The 19,059-nt window shown below is 30.3% G+C and overlaps 1 protein-coding gene across 3 annotated transcripts in view; it reads right to left on the reverse strand.

Annotated features, from left to right (window-relative positions):
• The window catches only part of LOC106472727 (UV radiation resistance associated protein-like), a 48,868-nt gene that overhangs the window by 9,767 nt on the left and 20,042 nt on the right, over positions 1-19,059 (reverse strand). For 2 of the 3 annotated variants that reach the window (XM_022401270.1, XM_013933385.2), the window contains exons 3-8: positions 13,804-13,915; positions 9,459-9,493; positions 7,847-7,910; positions 4,365-4,462; positions 3,871-3,957; positions 3,336-3,433 (exon numbers count right to left, since the gene is read on the reverse strand). In XM_022401270.1, coding sequence (XP_022256978.1) covers positions 3,336-3,433; positions 3,871-3,957; positions 4,365-4,462; positions 7,847-7,910; positions 9,459-9,493; positions 13,804-13,915 — 494 coding nt within the window. The remainder of the gene's footprint in view (positions 1-3,335; positions 3,434-3,870; positions 3,958-4,364; positions 4,463-7,846; positions 7,911-9,458; positions 9,494-13,803; positions 13,916-19,059) is intronic. The other variant, XM_022401272.1, reaches the window with a different exon arrangement.

A 19,059-nucleotide genomic window follows, 5' to 3' on the forward strand; every position in this document is an offset into this window, starting at 1 on the left:
AAACAAAACCTAAAACTTAAAAATGCAGTGCAAAGTCATCTTAATAAATATTAAAGGTGTGGATATACAGTAATATGATACAAGTATCATATTGTGAAGCTTTCTATATTCGATATGATTTATGTATTTTCATGAAATTTGGCAAGCTTTCAGTAAACATTGTAAGCCTTTTTTTTACAGAAAAAGTAGAATATATAATAAAGTATTTTTGCTAAAAATTAATGATTCAATAAAGGAAGATGAGTAATGAGTACTACATGTTGTCTTCATTTCTTTTATCAAGAACATTACATGTAAAGTAACATAACAATAACAAAATAGATAGACAGATATTAACTTTTTTTTATCTTACTTCTCTTGCCAGCTGCCATTTAATTGATCACACCTGAGAATTTGAAAAAGCACTGTAAAGTGTGAAGTACTTAAATAAGATAATAAATTACAGACAAGACTATCAAACTTTGTAACAAATTGCTGGGAAAACTTCTGTATCTAGGTACGTATCTTATTGCAGCATCAATATCTAGATACATATCATATTGATTACTATGATGAAGTACGCATCCCTAATAAATATACTAGTAAAATAATTAAAATAATAGTCTTTTCAGAATACATTATAGCACTGGAAAAGTTTCATATGCAAGACGACAGAAAAACTACCATACTTGCTCCTAATGTTAATTTTACTTACCACTCTGTAAAAACTTAAGCATAATACTTTGATGCTGGAGAAAAAACCAAAGTGATAGTTAAGCAACTATAATTTATCACTAGGTTATTGAGTGGAATATTTACCAGATATTGTTAAGTTCATTTAATGAACTGAAGTTTTCATAACTTATATACACTGATTTTATTCATAAATAAAGAATTTTACTTAAAAGTATATTCAATCTGGGTTCTTCCTTGTGCTGTCCAACAAAAATTGTAATAAATGTACACTGGTATTATTGTAATGCACTTACATATAATATCGAGTTAAATATTATTGCAATATAATTGTTAAACAGCTATTAAATAACTTGACATCCATGTAGCTTGCCAAGCAAATGCTTTCACATACTTTTCTATGTCATATATATGTATAAACACAACTATTCTTTAACTCTTTCCACACCAGAAAGATGTCATTGATATCCCAATTTATTCCTTCTCACAGTGGGTATATCAAAATTAAATACATGAAATATGGTACAAACTTACTAAATAGTCTAGTTTAACCTTAAAAAACTGATGTAATTGTATTCAATATTTCTATCATTTTATAGGTTCAAGAATTTTCAATTTTGCTCTTAGACACTGTTTTAAAGTGAGAAAATACTTCCTTTCATCTTAAAATTGGTTTTTATTATTATCATTATTGATCACAAAGTGTCATTTGATATATTCCCCCAGTTTCAACTCTATTGATATTCTTTAAAACATTTCTTTTTTATACTTTATTTTACCAATTGACATTGTCACTCCTCCTGGTTAGAAGTTATAAAAAACAAAGCAAAAACTGACAAAGCTCCCCTTTAAAAATGGCATCATCATCATTCTTTTTGTCAGGATAGTTATCATGATGTTTTCTAAAAAAATTTCTTGGTTGCAACCAACTGATATATAATTTGTTTTCAACAAAATAGTAAGTTATTTTATTTGTGTGTGTCGATTGAAAATGATAAACTTAAAAATAATATTCAGTAAATAAGTATTTGAGTTATTGGAATAATTTGCCATTGTTTATTGAACCCACTAAGCCTAATTAAGCTTATCTCATGTTTTGATATGAAAGAAAATGTATGTAGCTTTCAAACATATATAATTTAACATAATATTTTTCAGGAATGAAAAGAACGAATGAAGTAACTATAAAAAGAATCCCAGATCTATAATTTATTCTTAAGTTTTGTAAAATTCTCATTAAACCTTCCCAAGAAATCATTTGTGGAACACAAAACACCATTTACTTTATACAGTGAAAAAATGCAAATCCCAATATGTAGGAAATACACAAGTAACTCTTAGAGAATGTTTCAACAACCATAAGTCTTCTATTAACACTGAAAAAATATCTCCCTGTTGCTCAACATTTTACCCAACCCGGTCATTCCATTAACAATGTTACTCTCATCAACATTGAAACAGGATTCAAAACTGAAGCTGATAGAGAGATAAAAGAAGCTTATTGGATTGTTAATCCAAACACTGTTCAAAATTGTGGAATCAATCTAGATCCTGGAATCAGTGATATCCAATCATTGGTTTCATCTCTGTCATAAAAATAATATTTATTCTTTGCTTATTCCTTTCATATAACGTGAACCCTAATTTTTCTAAAACTTATTATCTATTTAAGATAATATTCGAGACCTGTTTATATAAATCAATTAGCTTATAATCTCTTTTTTAATCAGTTTCTAGGTGTCACCTTTATTTTACTTAAACACTTAAGTATAGATATATTTATTTCTTTTTTAACCATTTCTAAAGCAAAATATCCCTAACACATTTTTACATAATGCTCTTGTTGCTGGCCACATTGTACAGGAAATGGAACACACAACAGTACATGGAAAAATATACTAAACATTTCCTGGAAGAACAGGTGACCTTCATGACATCATTCAACTCCCTTTATATATTACTCATTCAATTACACCACCATTCCCAATTTGACCTTGAAGAAGAAAGGTCCACCTTTTGAGAGATTTTGGGTTGTAGGGTTTTTATCATTTTGTATCAAGACTTATTGAATCTAAATGTTTTTCTGACATCGTGAATGTAACATTCTCATTAAAATCCTTTGTTTACCTCTACAGGAGATCTGGGTAATCAATATCTTAAGAAACCCAAATTAATTATATTTACTTTATGTTGACTTACATCAATTGTAATATCTTCACTCAAATAATCCTTAACCATTAGCTGGAGCTTTTTTCAGAGCTGAGCTTTATTATTAATTGTTTGGATTACATTTTGTGACACAAGAAAAGGGTAGCAACAAAGGTCTGTACTGAGAGAAGGAAAACCACATGAAAAACAAGACATGAATTATTATATTTTCAGGGAATGATACGTGTTGCTTCTTAGTAAACATAACAGAAATGGAAGTTGCAACATCTCTATTTTTGTTTGGGAATTACAATAAACAAATATTACATAATGGCAAGTTAGAATTTCTAAAATACTTTTGAGTTAAAAATTGTTGAAACAAAATCAGAATTATTATTTTTTACTTTAGTTTTGAAAGTGTATATATAGGTGTGCACTCAACACCTGAAAGATGCTATCCATTCTGGATAAGGTTGAAATAAACTTAACTTTGCATCTAAAGGTTTAATTTTTACCTTGAAAGTGTGTTAACTGAGTAGGAAACTCGAACAGTTGATGGATCAACATTAATAATTTCTGTAGGTTTGTTAGGTGGTCCTTCACAAAATGAATCCTAAAAATTAGGAAAAAAATATTTAAAACTCCGATATTCAATGTACTACTGAATAATGTTATAAAGTAAAAATAGCTTTTCATAACAAAAATATTCATAAATAAAGAATGAGAAACCAAGCTGTAATAAATTAATAAAATTACATATACATACCATGTGAATTTCATAGCTGAGTTACAGTTTGGAATGAATGGTATATTTGCCTAATATCTAATGAAACTAAAAGTATGAAATAATTTAATAATCAAGATCATAAAGTAACTTTCATAATAATATAGTATAAAAGTTTACAAAAAAATTGTTATTTGAATAAAGTATCAAGAGATTTAACAAAAGGAGCCTTAGAGTTCCATTAGAAAATATTCTTCAAGACAATTTTAACAGAGATATTAGAAGAAAAGCATAAGCATTTATAATAAAATATCATCAACCAGTACCTGTATACTATCTGAACTGCTGTAATATCCCTCCGATAACCCAAAAAGTAAAGTATTAGACTTAAATTTTTTACTTTCTTTGGGAATCTGAAAAAAAAAAAAATTATTCATAATTTGCAATATATACTTATTTAAAGACAACAAAAACTGTAAACATCTAAAGGGAAGACAATGTACTACTACAACATTTCCACAATTTTTACAGCTTTATATTTGAATTGCTTTATCAGGCCAAAGATAATTAGCATTGAATATATACAAAATATAAACAAAAAATATGGAGCAAACTAGAGAATGGCAGTAGCTGAATGTATCACACCAGGAGAGGTACTTGAAGAAGTACAGTGTACATATTAGTGGGGTAAACTGTCTTTAAGACTTACATTATTTTTTATAATCTCATATGTAGAATGAAGTTAGAAATCTAAATTAGAAGTATATTTGGTTTATATGTAGGATGACTACTTATATAGCTAATATAATTGTTGGCTTACCAATTCACTTATGAACACCAGGCCTGTTAGATGAACAGTCCATTCTATCATACAGCTGTCCTGCTCTTCAGTTTTATATCTTAACCTGATAACAAAACCTGATTAAATTCGTTAAGGTATGATATTGAATATTCCCATTTTTACTAATATATATATATGTAAATATGTATTTAGCAAATGGAACTTAAAATGTGATAGGAATGAACATTGGATTTTTCAATGTTTGGGCTAAATAGCCGGGTCAGTAACCCTTAGGATTCAAATATAGACATCCTTAATTTTGAGCTACTGACCAAAGGGAAGTCAGTCAGCTAGCAGCACCTACCACAACAAGGACTCAGTACAGCTCTCTGAACCATATAACAGGATTGACTGTCATATTTATAAGCTACCCACAACTTAAAAGTGCAAAGCATGTTTAATGGCATCTTTTCTTGAGCCCCAATTCCTTCAATCTGCAACCCCACACATTAACCATAAGGTCACACCCAGATAAGTTGACAGTGCTCATAGGCTACTGATGGTAAACACAGCATATAAACCTTTCACAATGGGAGCCCTTTTAAATGCTTTTCTGCATAACACATTGTGTTACATTCAAAATTTAATTAAACACTTCTACTGTCAATGTATGTGAATAAAATTGATATTATAAGTTATGTTATGATTCGAAGTTTTATTTTATCCAAGTTTTAAGTCCTTTATTTGAAAATAAACCCTTAAAAACTACTTAAAATTTCACAGGTATTGCCACGTGGCCAACGAGCTATGAAAATTTTCTACTTTGGCTCTCTGTATCTTCAATAATACAATGGTAATGCCGTAGAACTACGTCTAGACAATAATTTGCTTACACAACCTTTTGACTCATTCATTTCAAAGTTCTCTGAATGAATACAATTGAAACAAGTAATAAGTTTTCAGCCCCTGACAAGTGCCATGCCCACCTTCAACAGATTTGTTTGAGCTTTATAGCTTACATGTAGATGCTACATACACATGTGTATATACATTAGAAAGAGATCATTTTACACTATAATCTAACAATGGTTATTTTGAAATTGGCGAGCAGTTGTCATCACAGATAACATGTAATTGACTCTAGTATTGTTGGCTGCTTGATCGACTATAGCATTTATGGTTGTTTCTGACCTAAATATGTTATAGTTAGAGATACAGTTTAGATTGTATTTAGGTCTTACTATTATATTTTATTTAATCATGTATTAGTTATGTTTTCAAATGCATAATTAAAAGGTTTAAACATTTTTTAAATATACATCATACTTGATGCATCTGTTCTCAAGGCTTACGATATTATGTGCTGAATGAAAATTTTGCCGAGGGGTTGCACATGTCACTCAAAGAAATTGTAATGTGCTTCGAGGGCACCATTGATTTGTGTTGAGAAGAATAATAAGTGGTAAAAGACAAGGAAGGAAAATAAAACATTAAACATTAACTACATGCATGTGGAAAGTAAAAGACTTGAAATTACAAATTTAAAAAAAGGAAAATCTTTAAAGATATTCTACAAAAAATTTAAGGGTATATATATTTTTATTTCCTAATTTCAGTTATTTCACTGCATTGTATGTTGATGATAATAGCTAGAGTTAGTGATATGGTAGAGAAAACGACAAATAAAATATAAACATTTACCTTAAAAAACTTTTGATATCCTCTTAAGAGGTTCTAGAGATTATGCAAATGAATATGAAAATTATACGATGAATAAAAGTATATTTATACTTAAAATGAAAATCATCTTGTACTCAATTTGTCAGTAGTTTAAATGCAAGTAACTACAATAGAAAAATAACATTTTTAATAAAAACAGTTATAACAACATCATTATTTGTGTACAAGATACTTATGATCTTTATCAAAATCTTACCAGTTTTTAAATGAATATGTTAAGAAATCTCAGAGTTGAAACTCCCAACTTGATTTCCTCAAATTGCACAAGCCCACCACAAAACGGATAAAGCAAAACTAAATATTAACTACTTCAAATATCTAATGCACCTTTTGTAGGAAAAGAGGGAAATTTTAAGCGCAAACATATATAATCTCACTGCAAAAAACAAACAACAGAGTTCCTTTATCTGATGTTAAAATCCTGGCATATCAATAATCTGTTCAATTTCTATAAATGTTATAAATTTTTTTTATCTCTTACAAAGAATATACTACGATGAAGTAAGAAAATACTATACATCTTTTTTTTTCTGGTATAAATATGGGAAAGTCAAAGAATCATATAATACGATTAACTTTAAAACAATAGTACAATTTTGAGTAATTCAGGGTAGTTATTTCACATTTTCAGACTCGGTGCATTTTTTTTTATTGTACTGCAAAAAAACTATTAAATCAAATGGTTTGAACTTTTAGAATTACAGCCTATGGATTACATAGCTTCTCTATAAAATATATTTCTATATGTGATATTTGTATAAATTAGCAGGTTTGAAATTTTAAAAATGCTTACTTTTGTTGCAGATTTTATTTACTAGTTTTTATGTTACCAGTGTTTTTCTAAATCTTTCCTATAAATTTTTTATTTTATAGAACTAAATTTTATCTTTGTTTTGATTTGAAAAGCAATGAATGCAGTTCTATGTTTATGATCACTGGCATACAAAATTGTTTTTTGTTTTTTTACCATATCAAAATTATAATCAAGCCAACTTTTTAAAGTTGTTAATTAGGTTTTATTTAATATATGTAATAAGTTTTAAATCCATTCATAGCAATTTGGCAATTTTCTTCGCTCATCTGAACAGTTACTCAAGCTGATAAGATCTAACATAAACACAGCCTAACAAACAGCAGCCTTGATGATGAAATTAAACTTGATACAGTCGATTGCAAAATGATTTAAGTAACCATATCTTATTTCACAAAAAAACATTTATTTTCCTATTATAAATTCAAATAAAGTATAAAATGATAAAGCTTTAAAAAAATCAGGACTATAACTGTAGCAGAAGTTGTTCATAAACAGTTTTTCTTCTAACAAAATATTAAGCTTTTACCACTTTGAACTTTTATGACTTCTTGAAGTTGAGCTATAGCATTTACATCACACCATGACAACTGATGTCAAGAAACAGTGACTAGCTAAAAATTGATAAAACTACACTTGTATTCAAGTTACAAGGACAAATGAGCTTTATTTTGTTCAAACTATTAGGACTTCTTTCCGAGGCAGTTACAAGCAGCAAAAGTACAAAAAGTTTTATTATAAAAAATACAATCCTCAAGTGTTTTTTTCATGTGTGTAAACATGATTACATGTTTATTTTCTACCATTTATTTACTTCAATGGCACAATTCTGCCCTTGAGGCTCACTACACCTATCTAGGCATGAAAAGAGCTAAAGTCAATGCAAAAACAGAAAATATTCATATTTGAACACTTAAATATAAGCACACAAATCAGATATGACAAAAATAGTAAAAACTAGAAAGGATACCCAATGCTGCAGCATTGGTGCTACTTGCGAAGTCCAACATCTCAAAATGTTTCCATGTAGGATTCTTAAAGGGGAAAGAAACAAAATACAGCAATCTATAAAAATATCCATTAAATAAGCAACATAAAGTATCCTGTGACAAGCAGAAAATATTACTTATTTTTACAGATGGCCTCTTAATTATTAACTATGGTTTGCAAGTCAGCTAAATGATAATAGTAGTAAGAACTTAGTGGAAAGACATCACACTAGACTAATATCAAAAACATTTTTGAGTTATTTTAAGTGAAAGTTGCAAAATGTAATGTGTATACACAACTAAGGGTGGTTTTTGAATATATAAATACAAATTCATGTTATATGTTTAGTATTTTTCCATTAAAATTGCGAGTAGATCATCCAAAAATTGTCATGTTTTGGTGGCAACTTTGAACAAAAGAAAGTCCACTACATCAATTTCTCATTAAAAAAAATGTTGCATTAGTTTATGTTTCAATCTCATTTTGAAAAATGCAATGAAACTCCCAAAATTATGTCTTCCTACAATTCTTATTTTATAAAATTAAATTTTATCTTTGTTTTGATTCAAAGAACATTGTATGCATTTTCACTTGTGTACAATAAAAATAACATTTTTACCATACTATAGCAAGCCAACTTTTTTTTCACAGTGTTAATTAAAAAGTTTCACTTAATATGTGTAATAAGTTTTAAACCTATTTTATATTATTTTATATTTTTTTTCTGGAATTTTCTTTGCCTATTCAAACAGATACATAAGCCAATACAGTCTATCGTAAACATTGTCTAACAAACAACATTCTTGTCAGCAAATCCAAAATTTATACCAACAAATGTTACAGTTTGAATGCCTTTTCTAAGCTAACAATGCAGGGTTATAGTTCATTACATTGGTCATAAGACAAATACTTCAGTATAATATGAAATGTGTTTTTGTGGAACAAGATGAGTTAGGCTTAGTCAGATCATTTTGCACTTGACAATATAAAGTTTTAATTACATTTGTCATAAGTCATGTCCACCATATTCAATGACTGAATAAAGAATATAGTGTTGAAAAATATAATAAGCCTAATATTATTATTATCTCATGATAAAAGTAATTAATTATAATCATGCTTTGCCAACAAAGGAAAGGTGTTCACACCATAACAATCGTTGTTGTAACAAACAGTGTCCCAGCAAACCTGATGATCTCCGTATTAAATGTGTCATTAGTAATGGATATGTAAGGCATAGTGAGGTTGAAATACTATTATACATTCCTCTAAGGGATTGAATAAAGAATATAGTATTTAAAAATATAATAAGCCTAACAGTAATGTCTTGTGTGTTAGAAAAATTATAACTTTATATTGTTGAGTGCAAAGTGATCTAACTAAGCCTACCTCATCTTGTTCCACAAACAACATTTCCTATTACAGCAATATCATAATTGAAATGAAGTATAAAATGATGAAATAAACTTTTGTGCAAGCTTTGAAAAAAAAAGTAAGATTTTACCTTTTACCTTGTTTACTGTTCAATGTACACTATTTTTAAATGAACAAGTAGTTCATACTATTAAATTATGAAAGCAAATAATACTTACTGTATACTCTTGAACAAGCTCACTTGTGTAAAAAGCTAATACCAAAAACAATAAAGACGGAGAGAGAGAAAAAAAGCATAAGAAACATGTAAATATTTTTACTAATTATACAGCTTTAGAGAATAAAATTAAACAAGACAAAAAAAAAGAACATCAAAATATGTTAAACCTTCTTATACCAAATAATAAAGTTGTTATAAAACTAAATTGATTACTACTGCAAGATTCAGTGGCCTAAAACTCTCACGACTGTATATTGAATATACTAGTAATATAAACTACATCTGTATTGTGATAACAATTTGAACAGCATCAAAAATATATATTTCTTCTCAAAATAAATTAAAGAATATCTATTATGCAAAAGACCATAAATCTGTACTGATGTAGAATATAAAACTGTGTTCCATTGAGAATGCACAGTATACATATAAATTTGATGTTTTCCATTCTTTTATCTTCTCTTTCATATTCATCTGAGTACAACTTTATAAAGTAAAAGCTTGGTCTAATCTAGAGTGGCAATCAGTTAACTGACTTATCAAATACTGTCAACTGTCTAGTCAATGGATCCTCATTTGACCATTGTAAATTTTTTTTCTAATGACAATAAATTATCTTCATAAATATATAACAACATACACAGGGAAAATATAGACAACTGTCAGAAGCAATTACTTTCTTTATAGGGCCATTTATGATTAATCAATAGTTGCCATTTTTCATTTATAGCTTTGTCCTAGCAGATTGAATATGATGGCTGTATGATGTCAATATTCTGCATTATCATTATTATATAATGCACTAAAACTTGACTTAAATTAACCTCACCATTAAAATGGCAAAGCAGTTAAAGCCAAGTACAAGAACTATTCATTTGAATATGTGACCCATGTTGACCATAAGGTGAAATATTTATTTACTTTTTGTCCTGCAATTGCAAAGAAAAAATTGAACACAAGTACCAGGCCAAAGACAATACAGTCTTATTGTCACTTCTTTGATTTTTGATACTAGTGAAGCAACTCCAGAAAAAGTGTACAATATGCCTATTAAGTTTGGATGTATTATTATTTTGGCACCAAATACGTCATCACTTCCACTCCAAGCAAGTTGATATGTGTCAGAAACTTGTATTAGGATGGCATTGCTAGATTCATAAGTAAAATGTTGCCTTACTAAAAGACAGTTTGATTGCATCTATGCTCATGCTATTTATGCAAGTTACTTTCATTCCCACATTGTTAAAAGCTCTTAGATACAGGTCTTCCATCACAAGATATGCCCAATCTATAGACTTCCCAGCCATAAGCAGTTAGCAGGAAACCTTAGTATTAAGAACATAAGGTCCAGCAGAATAACAGTATGTTAATAACTGAAGCTTTTCATGTACCAATCACAATGACATTTGATGGCAAGAATAATGTTTGCAAGGCTCGATTTTAAGGAAATTTCCAGATTGTCTAAAGGACAACTTGACCTGTATCAGAAGTTGCCTGGAAGGCTGTATCAATTGTAAAAAAAAACACAAAAACAATAAAAAACATAAACCCTAAAAAAAAGACCCAAGTACAAGAATATTGATGTTTTTATACCATATTTATTTCCAAAAAGTACAATTAATGCTTAGTTGGCAATTTTGCATCTTTATTCAACTGGATGTGCCTCCTATTCTCTGGGCCTATAGGGTTCCTGGAAGGGCCATTAAGGTAGCCAAGCTTTTCAAAGATTTGCCTGTTCATTTGCTGCACCATCCTCTCAGCTTGTGAACATCCAGTTGTTGCTGACTTAGCTCTCTTAATTGCAAATGCATCATTGTGTTGCTGGCTCATAAAATGCTCTCTATGCAGCAAGAGCTACAACCCTGAATGAATATTTGTTTGCGTGAACCATGTGCTTCACATGTTTTGCAGAACATAAGTTTATTTCCTGCATCGTCCTGCAACCATACTTTGAAATTGGAATTTGTCAGCCACGACTGCTGAAATGTTCCCACACATTTGTCCTCATATCGAGTAAAGTTTTCTTGGATTCTTTGTCGTTTTTTTTGCAGGTTCCTTAACAGATGCCAAGTAATGCCACATTTTTCAAGAACTTTTATTTTTTAACAACAAGACATTAGCCCCAAAAGAATTTGTCATTCGCACACACACATTTTTTTGCATAGACTTTCTATGTTGTACTGACTGCTGAACTCGTATTCTTACATTCATACATTTAGCATTACAGTTTCCCTTTAATTTAAGAATTTGTCATTCGCACACACACATTTTTTTGCATAGACTTTCTATGTTGTACTGACTACTGAACTTGTATTCTTACATTCATACATTTAGCATTACAGTTTCCCTTTAATCTCCCGCATCGTCAGTAAGAGGAATGCACAAATTTGGAATAAAATATTTAAATTCACTTCCCTGCCCCAGTCATAACTAATAGAATATAGCTAACTTTTGATGCCTTATTTCCCAGAAATTTCATTACATTGAAAAAAATAAGCTCAAACCAAGCTAATGTTACGTAGCATCTTAAGGAAACAAACAGTCAATAACTTGTAAAATTTTTAAACAGAACAGTAATCTTAGTTAATCATGTTCTATGTGTTCATTTTAACCAGCTTGGCCTGCTGCCAAGTACAGTAACATACAGCCTATAGTAAGACTAGACTTGCATCGGAACTCTCACACATACTACTATATCGTAATATGTACACAATGCCTGAGCAATACACCTGTACACACACACACACACTGCTGATATGTATTGTTATTCCTACTCATAGTTTGTATTGACCTGGAGAAAGGCAAAGTTAGCCTTAATTTATTTATCGTTATTCTGTTTCATACTGATCAAAACTTTCATAAAATTTGGCTTGCAGTTATCATTATTATGCTCTGTTTAATTCATGGATTTTCCTGCTTTTCTCATGGTAGCTAGGCCTTCCATATTTCCTAGACTCCATTGGTCATGTCCGTCTAACATCCAAAAATTATACAAGTTATCATCCCAGTCACAATAGTATATCTAGTCGATCCTTGTTAGCTAGGAAAGGATACGAGTGATAAGGAACGTGGTTCATTATGTGAAATTACTGAGGTCGGTGGCTGACTCTCACCCTCTCTCTTGAACTTTAATGTGTACTGAATAAAACTGGTTCATTTAAAAAGCCAATGCACTCTAAAACAAGGGACTAACTGAAGACAACCACTAACTATACAACCTCCAATTCACAAAAAAATATCACAGAAGAATTATATTTCTGGATTCATCCGATGAAGAGAATGTAGGGAAAAAATTAGTAAAAGATTGGTAAGAAACATATGACAATGGTGAAAAAAGAGGCAAGCCTTAAAGATCCCATATGACTGACCTAAGACACTATCTTGTTGTAGGCTAATTTATTGTTTTTCTTTTTTTCAGATAGTTTGTACCTCAGTCTTATTTCACAAAAAATTATGTTGAAGTTCTGGTATATCTAGAATATATAAATATAAGATACAGAGTACTACTGTGTTAATTATTGAATTTAAAATTATGTCTTATGTAGAAAACATATTCATCTTCTAAATAAAAGGTTAAAATCTGAGAATAGTCTCACTGATATTTCTTTATCATACAGATTAAGTAATATTTAAAAGTTACAATGTCTGACAGTCATCTGAGTCTAATTTTACCTTTCTTTTCATTGCTCAAGTACCTACTAATCTAATCAACATTAAACACTTACATAAAAGAATGAAATAAAAAAATGTCAACAGTACAGTGAGTATGATTAACAGACTAACCAAATTTACAGAAATACTCTTTAATATTAGATCAGTGTTTGCTGAAACAGCTTTAAATTGATTTCCTAATTTGATTTTTTTAATGTTTACAATATTCCTCATGAAATCCAACACAAGATAACTGAGGTCTAACATGGTGTTAACAGCAAGTATAATTTTCTTACTCATAGCTGTATATATATTCATAAAATATCTAGTAACTGTCTTACATTTTTTTTTGATACTGTAATATCATTATATTTTTCAGCTTTAATGACAGTAAAGTGGAGGTCAGTCTGATCAAAGCATGGGAGCAAATCATAATGTACGATCCTACAAATAAACCACAATTGACAAAGTTTGAAACTGTGACTACAAATCACACCATGATGTTATCCAATAAGGACATAAAGGTCTTTGAAATTAATGTTCAATTACATATTTAAATGTGTAATAAGTTGAAAGAATTTTCATCCTTCTGACAACAAATCATCTGATGCATAACAATCCAAGTGAAATGTATTGGAGAATTACACTTCTAAATACCAATCAGATTCTTAATATAAAACATCAAAACAGACCTGATGCACTGTGATCCTGATGGAGTGTGAAATACAGTCCAGAACCTTCATTAGAACCAAAATTTATCTGAACATTTCGTGCACACACACTACGTAAATGTCTAAGCCTGTGCTGAAATAGAAAAGAAAATATACACTTGCTAAATATATATACATTAGTGTGTGAAACACAGGCACAAAATTTCATTGATAAAATGCAGTTTTAATATATTTTTTAAACATATCCATTGAGCAGAGTTGTGACAAAGGGTATATTTTGAACCTTCAACAGTATTAATTAGCATAATTTTCTGATGATGTTACCACAACTACTATTTTATATCTAACTGAAAACCCTTTCATTTTACAAGTAATACATATAATGAGATAAAACAATCATGTAGTTTTAAAATGTATTGTATAGAACAATAATCATGTTTTTATATTTTAAATTTAAAAAATGTATGTCATTTATACACTCATATTTGATGCTACATGTGATACTCATACAGCTATAAACAGTAAGTTTGCATTACAAGAACAATTGTGCCAATTAAAAAATATGCAGCAGATTTAATCAAAACAAGTCTATTTAACAGTCACTATTCCAGGCAGGTAAATAGTCATAGTTTTTTTTAGCATAAACTGCTGATTAATTAAACCTAGCTAATAAACGTAATAATAAACAAACAGCAAAACAGATTAACACTATAGTTTAACAAGAAAATAAATATGGACAAAATGATATGAGAGAAAGTGTTATTACCAGTCACATTTTATTGTTAAGAACACTGTTAATTAATTAAATATATGAATCTAGGAGGGTGGGGATGTAGAACTACACCAGTGCTTTTTTTTCAACATTAAGAGTATTATTGTTAGTATATATTTTTTGTTTTGTACTTATTCTACCACAATTCTTATCTTCTGTCTTGTACACTTGGCATCCAGAACATTTTATAGAAGCAATGCAGCTGCCAACCATACCCCCCCTGTAATTCACAATAATGACCTGTTACAATGCACAGAAGGAGCTGCTACATATAACAGTTTGGTGGTATGTATGTGTTTTCTTTTTAGTACAGTAATGTTTATTTAAATAATTGACATATAAAAAACTTAACATTTTCCTAACACAGAAGAGCTATCTTCCTCAAACTTCTGCCTAAGAGATTTGCATGCTACTAGCCTTGAGGTAACTTCTACCTAATTTTATGTATTTATGTGAACTGCTCTGGTACATAACGATATCATCATGTGACAAAAGTTCTCCACCAATAGGAGAGCAACACAACCTCCATACACAGTAACCCTATGTACTTGAACTTGTGATAACTTCATTCTTTGACAAAAAAAGACAAAAATGTGCACCACAAGTGGGGAGGATGGTGGGAATGTGTGCGGAGGTGAGTACCTTTAAGAAATACATTTTCAGATTAGGAAAATGTTAACTTTTGACATGATAACTTACCTCCACATAGAAAAGTTAGAATTCAACATTGAATTGGTGGAGGGGCTAGATCAGCTCCCTTCAGAAAATGCCTCAAAGAAAGCACAGAAAGTGTGACACTTGATGGCAGGGGCACACCTGTGGGAAACCACATATCCTTTCAAACAGGGATATACTCTTCTCCCAGCATGTAAGGAGGGAAGAGGCAAATGAGCTCCCATGTGTTTTGGGGACAGGTAGGAGAACATGACTATCCAAGCACTTGCATAGAAGCAGTCAGTGAACCAATCTGTGTAGAATGGCTGGAATGCATTTATACCATATCTTATGTGTTCACCTTGACTCTAATGTACAGACACTGGCTTTGAATTCCTGCCTAGCAACTATGCATTTTTCTAAAATAGAAACAAGTTTGCTGTTTTTTACCAATCCATTCTTTGAAAAATTTTCATCTTTAATCCACTCTCTCCCATAAACTAACACAGCAAAATGGAACTCTTAACATAATCTACATTTGATTTACAATGTAATGTTGTCACAAATACTTCACTATCAAGTCCTAGTTGACCAAAAATCTGATGGAGATAAAATACCCTTTCAATGCTACCTTTATAGATAACCAACTCTCCCAATACAATCTTTATTTTTATATACATAGAAACACATGGTGTTGTATAATTACTAATATCACATATTACTGCCATATCAACATTAAAATTTTAAGACATGATTATGATCTCAGACTGTAAGAATTATTAAGCAAAATAATTGTTTGTGGATTTATTTCTAAAATTTGCAAATTAATATGTGAAATTGGTTTTTTTATTAATTGTAAAATTATTAATATTACTGTTTATTTATTTCACAGAACATTTATTCAACATCACACTTTTCAAGGATAAAAAAGGTAACAGAGTGTCCCCTATACATAACCATGGCAGTGCTCTAGAGGGAGACATATCTGCATCTATGGCAGTGAAAGTGTTAAGCATTTCATTCACACATTTCAAAATTACATTGTTTAAAACTAGTCTGTTCAATTGCTAATTAAGTCTTTCATATGATTTTAAAATCTGATCGCTAAGGGTAGGGAGGTTACAACAAAAGTGAGTGTCCATTCTAAAGCAATAAAAAAGCTAGTGGTTAATACACAACCTTTAAAAACAATATCTAAGTTACTGATAACTGATTCAAACTTTGCATAGAATAGTTTCTCTTACTCTATTTTCACTAATGTAGAAAACATGGAAAGTCCTTTACTGTAAAATGTTAAAGAGGTTTAAAAAAAAGAAGCTTAGCTTTAAGAATTAAATCCTGGTCCTGATGTAGTTTGCAACATTACAGATGATGAGCATGGAACTGATATGGGTTTTAACTGTGAATCCAAAAAATTGTTGAATACTTTGCTATTTTTAGAAAGACATCTACATAAGATCCTGGAAATTATAGGTGTGCATGTTAATTCAACTTCTGATTTTGAGTTGGTTATTATAAGGAACCATTTGGATGTGTATCTTAAAAAACAATTTAATCTAAGATAGTGAGTAGGATTTCAGAAGAAATATTCCTTTAACTTAACAATTTAATACTTGTCCTACAGCATTTCATCTTTTTTGGATGGGGTATTACTGGAAATATCATATATTTTGACTTTTGGAAAAAAATCAAACAAGGTACCTCACAAGGGGGTAATTAGTACATTTGAAATTATGATACAACAGGCACAGAAATTAAGCATTTTGGCAACAAGGTAGGTTTGGCCTTCATTATAATTCTCTTTTCAAAGGCAATAAGGCCATCCTTCCTTTTAATAAATGTACATTAGAATCACAGAATAGATAGTTAGAACCTTGAATATATATGTGCACTGAAAAGTCAGGAGAAAGAGTACTGTAAAAACTATGCACACTTTTAACACTTATACTAATAAATCTGGTAATGCATTTTTACATTGAAAGACACAGAAGGTTTTTGTCAATATGATTAATACAGAACTGGTGTTCTATATTCTTAGAAAAATTAAGATATAAGGCATTGTGTGTGAACAATTTTTAAATGGGACTATCTAAGAGCCATGTTTCTCAGATGAGTGAAATTACCTAGTTTCTATTACGGAAGCTTGGAGAGATAACCTCATGTTCTCAACAAATTTATACAGTGGGTGAACAAAGTACACTAGTTTCCAAACAACTGTTGGTATGCTTAATCCTGCTTACTCACAGCAATAGATGAAGTTAATAGGAAATTAATACAAACATCTGTTAGTATGTTTAAACCTGCTGACTCACAGTGAAATATGAAGTTATTACAAAATTAGTAAAAACAACTGTTGCATATTTAACCCTGCTTATTTACATTGAAACATGAAGTTGCTAGGAGATTAGTATAATATCTTTATCACTTACAAGTTTAGAACATGTCAGTATGTACCATTCAACTAATAATTTCTGTATTTTGTGATCTAAATAGCGTGTGAGAATCTCAGAAACATTCTATGTATTGAAGAAACATGACTTAATGCTAACCGATACATATATAGTCACACATACAATGTATATCATGCTAGTCATGCTCATACTTTTGACACTTGGATTGATTTCTTGTCATTATTTGGGTAGTTGTTTACAACAAGCTGGTGCAAATGTAATGAAATAATCCATGCCAAGCATCATGAAAATTGTTGGGTTACAACATTTTGACTGCTTTGACACTATTTGTCCAAACTGTTTACCACTATACAGAGTAATAATTTAATTGAAACACTCATTTTATTTTGATACTATTTGACAAATTATTTCAGACAATAACACTGCATGTAGAATCTCAGCAATCCTTTGAATGTAATACTCTGACTTGCTTTGCCATTTTTTCAGCCAAACTTGTTTCAGATAATACCACTGCATGGAGCATCACTGCAGTTATTTAATTCCAACACTGACTGATTTTCCACTGTTTAGTCAATTTTTTTTTCAAATTATGTAAATGCATAAAGCATCAGGGTAATCTTTGATGCAAATAATGGCCACTTATGGTCATGAATAGTATAGGTTTTAATGGGGCCAAAGGCCAAACTGTGAGAAACTGGTAACACTTGTATTGCCATTAATTTTGAGCCCTGATTATGTGTAAGATATGACAACTAGATAGTAAAAACGGGTAGTGATAGATGATCATTGTATGAATAGGACAAAGGTAATAAGCAAAGCTCAGTTAGGATCTGTCTTGGAGGCTCTGTTATTCATTAAATAAACTAGCAGAAATACTGCACAATGGGTGGTTGTTTGTGCTAGTAATTACTGATCTAATCAAAAACACCTTAGGTGTGAAAAACAAAGGTACAGCCAAAAAGGATTGAATGTGCAACTTAAAGGAATGAAATCAAAATTAATAGCCAAACTGGTAGCTATACTTATAGCATTGATAAGAATTTTACAGCTGTTATGACAGTGGAAGTCACGTGACGCTGGGAGCATGCACGCTGGAGTTTCTCAAAGGATCCTGGCAACTCTAGTTTGTTCTAGGCACCCTCTTTTTTAGTATATAAGCTTGGTGAGAAAAACCAGCATGATTGAAGAGATAGATAATTGAGTCAAGCGAACAGTAGGCACTGTAAGTAAAGTGTGTGAATCACTGTTATTTATAGCGTGTGTTATAAAGGTTGTTAAGGTTAAAGTGACTGTGGAAATTCTGTGCACTAAAAAAGTTGTATAAAGAAAGAATAAACTAGTTTTAATTAAGAAAGGACTTGTATCGCTGAAGTACCTCGGAAAGAATTTATACCGGAAATTAACAAACGAGCAGATACGTAACACAGCAAATATTCATTC

The sequence above is a fragment of the Limulus polyphemus genome, unplaced genomic scaffold (assembly GCF_000517525.1).
Source record: "Limulus polyphemus unplaced genomic scaffold, Limulus_polyphemus-2.1.2 Scaffold5560, whole genome shotgun sequence".
In the NCBI taxonomy this organism is placed as follows: Eukaryota; Metazoa; Arthropoda; class Merostomata; order Xiphosura; family Limulidae; genus Limulus; species Limulus polyphemus.